The sequence below is a fragment of the Topomyia yanbarensis genome, chromosome 2, assembly GCF_030247195.1.
Source record: "Topomyia yanbarensis strain Yona2022 chromosome 2, ASM3024719v1, whole genome shotgun sequence".
Classification (NCBI taxonomy): domain Eukaryota; kingdom Metazoa; phylum Arthropoda; class Insecta; order Diptera; family Culicidae; genus Topomyia; species Topomyia yanbarensis.
In genome coordinates this window covers 220,214,214-220,224,539 of record NC_080671.1, presented here as the reverse complement: position 1 = coordinate 220,224,539, position 10,326 = coordinate 220,214,214, and the positions used below count along the sequence as shown (strand labels likewise).

The window sequence follows — 10,326 nt, the reverse complement described above, 5'->3', positions numbered from 1 at the left end:
TGCCCACATTTTGGCAAATTTTTCACCTTTATACATTCATTGACGAATTTCGCGCCAATTCGTATTCAAAGTTGGCACACCCTCTCAGATTTTAATGAAACTTTCTGTACATGAAGACTTTGTCACAAAAAACACTTTACATACTTTGTTTTTTCCAAAAATAGACTGTCTTTTGAAAAGGGCCAAAATTCTCTGTAAGACTCCTCCCGCCCGACCAAGACATCGGTACTGCCACCTGCTAAGGTGAGAAGTGACGAGACTAGTGGCAGTGCAGAGTCTAGTCGAGTTATATCATCCACATCAGGCCCCTCTATTGAAAGTTGCGTACCACTAACCCAAGGCAATCCAGGGATATTCCTTTCCGGGAATACCCTGGATTGATCAGGAATTGAACCCGATATCTTGTTATATCAGATGAAGTCACCAAACCCCCCACTCAACGAACCAACTCCGTTATTGCCGCTATGGCAGCAATAACCGAGATTACCTCTATTGTCGAGCAAAGCCAGCAAAGCAACTCCATCATCAAATCAGACCCTGATCACAACAAAAATATAAAAGCTTCGAATCAACCCGATGAGCTCTTAGTACTGGTCATCATGTTCGATTTCAAGTTAGTCTCTATCTGCTTACCGCGCGCGTGGCTCAGACTTCTGTAGACATCTCATTATTTTTAAAAACTATAATAAACAAGTAACAAAAATCCATCATCATCATAGCGAATATAATAACTTAGTGTGACTAAATGCAAATAATAGAAGAGAAAAAAAATACAATCTTCGTGGTATTACATAGTAATTCAAATAATTCCAAAATATAAAAATTCAAAAAATCTGTCTACAAAGCAGATTTTACGTGTGAAATACATAGTGTTTTCAACTCCGCTAATGTTGCCGCACGTTTAATATATCTAGGCATCGAATTGAAAAAACTTATTCCTTTGTACAACAAGGAGTTCTGTGATCTACTAAATAAAAAGATAGGTGTTCTTGCATCAGAAGCGTTTATAGCGTTTTACCTATGCACATCACTTCCTCTTTCAATTCGATCACACAAATATCGAAGCAGCATTCCATTAATAATGTTCTCGATCGGATTTAGAACGCGTATTTTATGATCGGTAGTGGAGGTCACTGACCTCGTTCCACAGGCTGTTGGTCTGGCAGTTTGTTAAAGATGGCCGACGGGCCAAGCACAATAGCCCCTTTTGGGCGCACACGCACACGCGATGCGAATGATCAGTGACTTTCGGAACTGTCCCGTAGTGAAATATCACAAGTGGTTGCACTATTGAAACAACACTTTATTATAGATTGAAGACTTTGCTAACTATTTGAACTTTATTTGCTCTGTAATCTAGCGCGGGTTAGATACACAGATGCGATGTGACGGATGGTCTGAATTGAACTGCCACTGGAGCAGACTGGTCGCTGCTATGGTGCAGTGGTGAATATAGGCCACGATCATGCACAGCGTTGCCAACATTTTTTTTCAAAAAAACTGGAACTTTCGTGAAAAAAAACTGGAAAAAACTGGATGCTCAAAAAAACTTACTTTTCCCTTGTAATGTTTAAGTCAACGATTCTATGAACGTAACTTTAAGTAAACTAGTATGTTCCATACCTTTTACTGAAAATTTGAGTCGGCCAGCCACGGTAGTATTGCATTGAAAAAAGGTATGAAATTGGCAAAGTCCCAAAAAGTCAATTTCAATAAAAAAAAATTTTTGAGGTAGCATAAAATCTCTACGATTCATGCATTTTAAAGATGTTTGGAATCAAAAATATGAATTCGAAAAAAAAATGAGTTCCGGCTTATATGGGAGTTTTATATGTGACTGGACGGTGTTAAGTAATCAAAATTGTGATAATCGTGAACACCCCTATTTAATACAGCAGCAATAGTGATCTCGCTTGATCGCTCTAGGTAGAATCCTCTCCTCTTATCACCTATCCCTCTGATAGGGTGAGCGAGAGATCTGAATAGGCCTTTGATTCCCTTTCTGCACAGATGATATAAAATCAATATACCACTGCCAGTTTCAGTTAGTTATAATAAAAATTTCGTTTCCTTCGCATCTAACTCTGTATCGTCTATTATACAAAGCAGAGCATAAAGACAAACCATTCCAACACTTTGATTCCGACCATATTGATAGTCCGAAAACCCAACATAAAATGGTCCTTCGAGCCGGATGCGAAGGTCGGATGGTCGGTCAAAGTGTTTAAGTCAGTTCGCGGAAAGTTTATGAACAAATACCGGGTCGTGAATCGGTGATAGTTGCGACGTTCGTTTGGCGGTAAAATAAGTTTCGCGCGTGTCGAAAGTTATCTATCACGAACAATAGTGCTACTGTGAAGACTGAACAATAGTGAATTGTGCAAGCAGTAAAAGTACGTTACTGTTCCTAACGAACTCGGAACATATACAACAAACTGAAAAGTGATTTACAAATAAAGCTACTAAAGCTGAAAGTGCGCGTCATCACGAAAGAACGGAAAATCTGCCCAAGTGAGTGTACGCATTGGCGTGGTCGACGGATTATTGTACCGCGTGGCGTTGTAAGTTGGCGTGGCTTGGTTGGTGAGACAAAGGAGCCACCGACAAAGGACCCTGGGACAAAAGGCAAGGTTATCAGGCGGACCGCGTGCCCTCGTGCACTGATAGTACTGTAAGTAGGAGCGAGTTGAAGCACTAACCCATTATACAATTGATGGAATCGAAATTTTCGATTTTTGTGAATTAGGCGTTCTGCTGATTTGAAGCTTGTGATTTACGATTGTTGCTAGTACTAACACGGTGGTGGAGACAGGTCATCTTATTTCTGGCGGTAGCTTGGTCACCCTTGAGAATTCACTTCATTGAAGTTCGGCTCGTGTTTAGCGAGTTATATTCGAGAATTTTTGATCGTTCGTGGATTTTGGTGACCTCGTGAGAAAATGGCTCCAAATTTAAGAGCACTCTGCAAGCAGGAACGTTTTTGTCTTGACACTATGCGCAATCTGTTAGACTTCATGCAAAATTATAATGAACGCCGGGACAAGGATCAACTTCCAGTTTGGAGAGAGCGACTGGAGGAGATTTTCGAAAAATTCCAGAGCAACCGTTTGCAAATGGACCTTCTAGAAGAAGAAGCTCAGTACCATGATGCTAGTTCGTTGCAAGGGATTGATGAAGCAGAAGGTGAAGTTGACCTTGGTCCAAAGGTAGATGCTAGCCGCAAGGCACGTGATGAGTTTGAATTGAACTATGTTAGGGTAAAGAGCTTCCTAATCGCAGCAGAAAGCAAAGCTAATCCGCCACAAGCCAACGCAATTGCAGTACCTTCTGCATCCTCTCGGGCTACTGATCCAGCAGTTTCCCGAATTAAACTTCCTGAAGTCAAACTTCCGTCTTTTGATGGTTCTCTTACTGAGTGGCTCACTTTTCGTGACACTTTTCGAAGTTTGATCGATTCTAACCCTCAACTGTTGGACATCGATAAGTTCTCTTACTTGGTAGCGTCGCTATCCAAGGAAGCAAAAAGGGTTGTCGAATCTATAGAAATAACGTCAGCCAATTATTCCGTGGCGTGGAACCTATTAAAACAGCGTTTCGATAATAAGAAGCTGGTAGTCAAAACGTATCTCGATTCGCTTTTCTCCATTGAACCCATGAAGCGGGAATGCTACGATTCTCTCGTCCGACTAATAGACGATTTCGAGCGTAACCTACAAATGATCGCGAAAATGGGCATCGACACTGAGGGCTGGAGTATTCTGTTGGCCCACATGGTCTGTTCGCGACTCGACTCGTCTACACTGAAGCAATGGGAAAATCACAACAACTCAACGGAAGCTCCCAAGTACCGAGACATAATGGAGTTTCTGCGTCGTCACAGTACTATTCTTCAATCCATCGCCCCTTCGAAAGCTCGCAGCTCTGATCCGCCACGGTTGGAACCCATTCGACCGCAGAAAACAAGGTTTAGCAGCATTCATTCAGTAACCGGCACTACTCCAAGGTCGTGCCCATTCTGTAAGCAGGCAATCCACTCTCCATTCAAGTGTGAAGCGTTTAGGAACTCATCAGTTCAGCAAAGATACGAGTTAGTGAAAAGAAAGTCCCTCTGCATAAACTGCCTCTCTCCAGACCACCAAATCAAAAACTGCGCTTCCAGTGCGTGTCGTGTTTGTGGCCAAAAACACCACACAATGTTACACCAGCAGACTAGCAATCGTAATCCAACCCAAGCTCATGCTCTCAAACCATCTACACAGACGCCCAGCACAGATCAAACTCAGTCTCAAACTCAGAACGCTCGGAGTACACCAATTGTTTCAAATCAGTCTTCCTCGCAAACCAATCCTACTGATGGACAGGTGCCATCGTCATCGTCGTTCAGTCATTGCTCTACCTCCTTGACAGCCAATGTTCGCAGAATACCATCGGCTGTCTTACTGCAGACAGCGATAGTAAAGGTGTTTGATCCCGCTGGTCACTCTCTGTGGGCAAGAGTATTACTCGATCCCGCTTCGCAAATTAATGTTATCGCAGAACGCCTTGCACAGCGCTTGATGTCACGCTTAGTCAAAAATCATCATGTCATCGGTGGCATCGGAAAGGCCACCATAGTTTCTACTCATTCCGTTTTCGCTCGCATCCAATCGCACTGTTCGGACTTCAGTGCTGATCTAAAGTTCCATGTTTTGAGGGAAATTACACACGAATTACCCTCGACTACCATTAACACCTCTGAATGGAATTGGCCATCAGATGTTGTCTTAGCTGATCCCAAATTTCACGAGCCAGCCTCAATTGACATGATCATAGGAGTAGAGGTTTACTACGAACTTCTCCTCGATGGACTCATTCGACTGGGTCCCGGAAAACCAGTACTGCAGAATACAGCCCTGGGATGGGTAGTCTCAGGCAGAGTAGGAGTTGTACAATCAAACCAAACTGCACCTAGTATTGTTCACGTCTGCAGTACAGAAGCCTTAGAAGACCAGTTATCCAGATTTTGGGAGCTGGAATCCTGTCAATCGTCAAGCATCATGTCCGTTGAAGAAACTACATGTGAAGCACATTTTGCTGCTACCACAAGTAGAGATGAATTCGGTCGATTTGTAGTGGTACTTCCCAAGAAACCATCAGTCATTCCACTGCTGGGAAATTCATACGAAATAGCCAAACGTCGTTTTCTTTCCTTGGAGCGTCGTCTTCAAGCTGAGCCAAATCTAAAAACCGCATATTCAACATTTATTCATGAATACCGTCTGCTGAATCATATGCAAGAAGTACCAGAAAGTTTGCAAACTAAGTCGCATCCTACGTACTACCTCCCACATCACTGCGTAGTACGCCCAGAAAGTGTGACCACTAAATTGCGTGTTGTGTTCGATGCCTCTTGTGCCACCGACACCGGCATTTCGTTGAACGATGCACTCATGGTGGGACCAGTAGTGCAAGATGACCTCATCTCAATCACATTGCGGTTTCGGATGTCACGGTACGCCATCATCTCTGACGTGGAAAAAATGTACCGGCAAATCTGGCTCCATCAGTCGGACCATTCTCTACAGAGAATCCTATGGAGAAACGAACCGTTCGAACCGATTCGAACCTATGAGTTGACAACCGTCACTTATGGGACCTCTGCTGCACCGTATCTAGCGACCAAATGTCTTCAGGAACTTGCCAAATTGGGGCAATCATCGCATCCTGCAGCAGCACAAGTTGTGGCTAACGACTTTTATATGGACGATATGATCAGTGGCGTAAATAGTGTCGAAGAAGGGAAAATTCTGTGCACACAACTTCTGCAGCTTTTCCAATCCGTCGGGTTTAGTCTTCGCAAATGGTCGACGAATTCTCCCGATATTTTAGCGCATATTCCAGCTGAACTCCGTGATGAACGCACTGTCTTCGATCTAGATCTGTCCTCATCAGTAAAAACTCTGGGGCTTAAATGGGAGCCTGCGTCCGACAGATTCCGCTTCCAAGTACCGAAATGGAGTGAATCGACTACCATTACAAAGCGGATAGCTCTTTCCGACTCCGCTCGTCTTTACGATCCCCTAGGACTGGTGGGACCTGTTATCGTGCTCGCTAAATTGTTTATGCAGGAGCTGTGGCGAAACCAGAGGACGTGGGATGAACCTTTAGAGGAAGAAGTTCAACAACGTTGGTTGCAGTTTAGAGCAAATCTCACATCACTCGAACATCTAACGGTTCCTCGATGGGTCGTACCATGCATAGAACCCACCATTGTGGAAGTACATGGGTTCTGTGATGCCTCCGAAAGGGCCTACGGGGCCTGCATATATCTGCGAACAGTTTGTGCCAATGGCAATATATCCGTTCTACTCCTTACTTCGAAGTCAAAAGTCGCCCCTCTCGGCGACAGTAAAAAGCAGAAAAAGATCTGCTTGCCTCGCTTAGAGCTCTCGTCAGCGTTGTTACTCAGCCACCTCTATCAGAAGGTTCAGCAAAGCTTAAAGCTACAATTGAAATCCTTTTTTTGGACCGATTCCATGATTGCACTATACTGGCTATCAGCGAACCCGTCCCGGTGGAAAACTTTCGTCGCTAACCGGGTTTCTGAAATCCAACATCTGACGAAGGATGGAATTTGGGCTCACGTGCCCGGGATCGAGAACCCCGCCGACATAATCTCCCGTGGAATGCTACCTGCCCAGCTGATGGAGACTACTGCATGGTGGGAAGGCCCACCATGGCTGCAACAACCGGAGCGGTTTCGGCCACCACTAGTTAGGTCAACCCATGAAGACTTCCCTACTGAATATTTGGAGGAAAAATTGGCAGTTATGTCCGTTCAAGTGAAAGCACCTTGTTTCATCTTCAGTCTGCGATCGTCTTATAATGCTCTAGTTCGGCTAGTATCATACTTGCTACGATTTACCCACAACTGCAAACCGGCACATCGGTCGGACCGTAAGGTCGGTTTCCTATCAACCAATGAGATTACCGAAGCTGTAAACGTGTTAGTGAAAATTTCGCAGAAGGAATGTTTTGCTGAAGAAATCCGAGCCATCACTGTTGACGGACAAGTCAAGCCTAATTCCAGATTGAAAACGCTGACACCGATCCTGAAAAATCAAATTCTCCGGGTTGGTGGTCGGCTCGAAAATGCACCAATCGCTGATGATAGAAAACATCCTATGATTCTGCATCCAAACCATCCTTTCACCGAGTTGATTGCAGATCATTACCATAAAAAACTTCTGCATGCTGGCCCGCAACTTATTATTGCAAACATGCGAGAGAAGTTCTGGCCACTACGAGTGCGAAATTTGGCACGAAGGGTGGTGCACAGTTGCATTAAATGTTTTCGTTGTAAGCCAACTATCTTAGAGCAGCTTATGGGAGAACTGCCTCCTGAACGAGTAACACCAACCTTCCCGTTCCTGACCACTGGTGTCGATCTGTGTGGACCCTTTTATTACCGCCATGCTGGTCGCAAATCATCTCCCACCAAAGGCTTCGTCGCAATATTTGTGTGCCTCGTAACAAAGGCGGTGCACATTGAATTGGTAGCCGACCTCTCAACCAATGCATTTGTTTCGGCTCTAAAAAGATTTGTAGCACGTCGCGGCCTACCAGCAGTCATTGAATGCGACAACGCAAAGAATTTCGTTGGTGCATCTCGGGAGCTAGCAGAACTAGCCAAACAGTTTGCCTCTCAGCAGCATCAGCACGTTGTTACCTCACATTGCAGCGAGAACGGCATCTGGTTTAAATTTATTCCTCCTCGGTCTCCGAACTTCGGCGGCATTTGGGAGGCCGCAGTTAAATCCTGCAAGAAGCATCTGAAGGCCACTCTCGGAACTGCTATATTAATGAAGGATGACCTAGAAACGCTCCTTACGCAAACCGAAGGTTGCCTGAATTCCAGGCCGCTCACGCAGCTGTCATCTGACCCAGAGGACTTAGAAGTGCTCACCCCTGGGCATTTCCTAGTAAGCCGCCCTCTTGTAGCTATACCAGAACCATCGTACGAAGCCATACCGAAAGGACGTCTAGACCGTTATCAGCTGACCCAAGAGTATCTTCGTCGTATCTGGAAGCACTGGAGCATGGATTATCTATCCGGCCTGCTCCCGCGGACAAAATGGACCCGTCAACGTGACAACGTAACCATCGGAACGATGGTACTTCTGAAGGAAGACAACCTACCTCCACTCAAGTGGCGACTCGGCCGTATCACCCAAATCTTCCGCGGCGATGACGGCAACGTTCGAGTGGTCTCGGTGAAGACCAAAGATGGCGAGCTTCGGCGCGCTATTTCCAACATTTGTGTACTACCAGTGAGAAAGCCAGCAACCGCTGGTGATGAGGACTCGCTCTCCGATTCGTAACTACTTTATTCATTAGTCGTTTCGATTTGCATGTGCATGCTCGCTTTAAATTGCAACCCTAATGCTTTCTACATTCCATGTCCAATTATTAAACGCTCCGAAATTAATCTGATTGGTACTGTGATCAACGCCATCCGGCTTACCAATCAAACGCACTGGCTGAGATGTGTATCCACCCACTACCCAACGGAACAAACCCCTTTGATGTTGAGGATTTCGTCAGGCGCAACAGATTTTCTGTGGGGTAAGTTGTTCCAGTTTACACCTTTCGTCAATTGGATACTACATCAATTCTCCAACCACCTTGAGGTACAACTACAATCAAACGAATGCAACGATGACGTCAGAAGCCAATTACTGGATGCCCATTCATCGAGAAGACACAGTACCAACGACCAACACTTCATGTCATCTCAACGCATAGTGAAGATGAGCTGAGCAGCCGATCGACAGACGGTCGATATCCATATCAACAAACCGAAGAAGCACGTGCCATACAACCGAAGAACATTTCGTCGCACCCAAACAAACCGAAGATCATACAATCTATAGATTGTGAATTGCAAACAATATTTGTATAAAATTAATAATCGCTTTAGTTAGTATTAAGTTTAAAAGTGAAACTTTCAACGGTGGCCGGCTATGTTAAGTAATCAAAATTGTGATAATCGTGAACACCCCTATTTAATACAGCAGCAATAGTGATCTCGCTTGATCGCTCTAGGTAGAATCCTCTCCTCTTATCACCTATCCCTCTGATAGGGTGAGCGAGAGATCTGAATAGGCCTTTGATTCCCTTTCTGCACAGATGATATAAAATCAATATACCACTGCCAGTTTCAGTTAGTTATAATAAAAATTTCGTTTCCTTCGCATCTAACTCTGTATCGTCTATTATACAAAGCAGAGCATAAAGACAAACCATTCCAACACTTTGATTCCGACCATATTGATAGTCCGAAAACCCAACAGACGGTTTAGTCTATATTTACGGAACCATATAAGCGATCACTACAAATTTGTAGGAATTTTATAGCTATCACGGTGTTCCTAAAACCGTTATTAACAAAAAAATGACCATAAATTTGTCATACGGCATTCGAAAGATACAGTATCCAAGCATCTTCTCTGTGAATTTCAAAATGATCCATCGAGGGATTCGAGATAAATTGCAATTTGAAGTTTTATGACACGTTTCATAAGGCTACCAGCAAACACCCACTGGTTTGGTCCTATCTCTACAAACAAAGTTTAATATCTGTATCTTTCGAATGTATCTTTCGAATGCCGTATGGCAAATTTATGGTCATTTTTTTGTTAATAACGGTTTTAGGAACACCGTGCAATCATTTGGGACTAAGTTTGTGAAAATCGGCCCAACCATTTTCGGGAAACTGATGTGAGTTCGTTAATTTTGAAAGATGGCCGCTTATACCGGGCACTTCCGGAATCGTGTATGGTGGTTAATGCAGTCAACGAAAGTTTGGTTGGCCGTCGTTGATCTAGAACTGCAAATTTAGGTTGTTTGAAAGACATTTTAGCGAATTTTTTATGTTTTTTGCTTTCATCGGAGTATCGGTTTGAATCGCGCATTTTGCTCTGCTTGCACGCCACAACGCATATCTCCGGAGCTGGAAGTCGGATCGGGATGAAATTCAATAGCCATTTACGGGGGCGCAACACCTTTCATTTGAGACTAAGTTTGGTTAAATCGGTTTAGCCATCTCCGAGAAACCGATGTGACTGTTATTCTGAATTTAGATACTTACACCAGGGTTTCCGGAACCGATGATGGTGGCCAATGTGGCCAAAGCGACTTTGAATGGCTGTTAGTGACCTAATACTGCAAATCTCGAAGTAGTTGTGGTCACATTTTGGAAAAATTTTCACCTTTATACATTCATTGCAGAATTTATTAAAATCGACATTTTCTGCGTGATCGTACTCATCACCCCGTAATTCCGGA

General features: G+C 44.0%; 1 protein-coding gene across 1 annotated transcript; it reads left to right on the top strand.

Moving 5' to 3' along the window:
* Window positions 1–1,868: 1,868 nt before the first annotated feature.
* Window positions 1,869–9,319, top strand: LOC131682920 (uncharacterized). The gene is made up of 2 exons (XM_058964733.1): window positions 1,869–2,671; window positions 2,747–9,319. The coding sequence occupies exon 2, from the start codon at window positions 2,940–2,942 to the stop codon at window positions 8,358–8,360; it is 5,421 nt and encodes a 1,806-aa protein (XP_058820716.1). The 5' UTR covers window positions 1,869–2,671; window positions 2,747–2,939; the 3' UTR covers window positions 8,361–9,319.
* The last annotated feature ends 1,007 nt before the right edge of the window (window positions 9,320–10,326 follow it).

What these genes read in the sequence shown, in the direction of transcription:
- LOC131682920 (XM_058964733.1), top strand. Translation starts at nt 2,940, where the DNA reads ATGGCTCCAAATTTAAGAGCACTCTGCAAGCAGGAACGTTTTTGTCTT.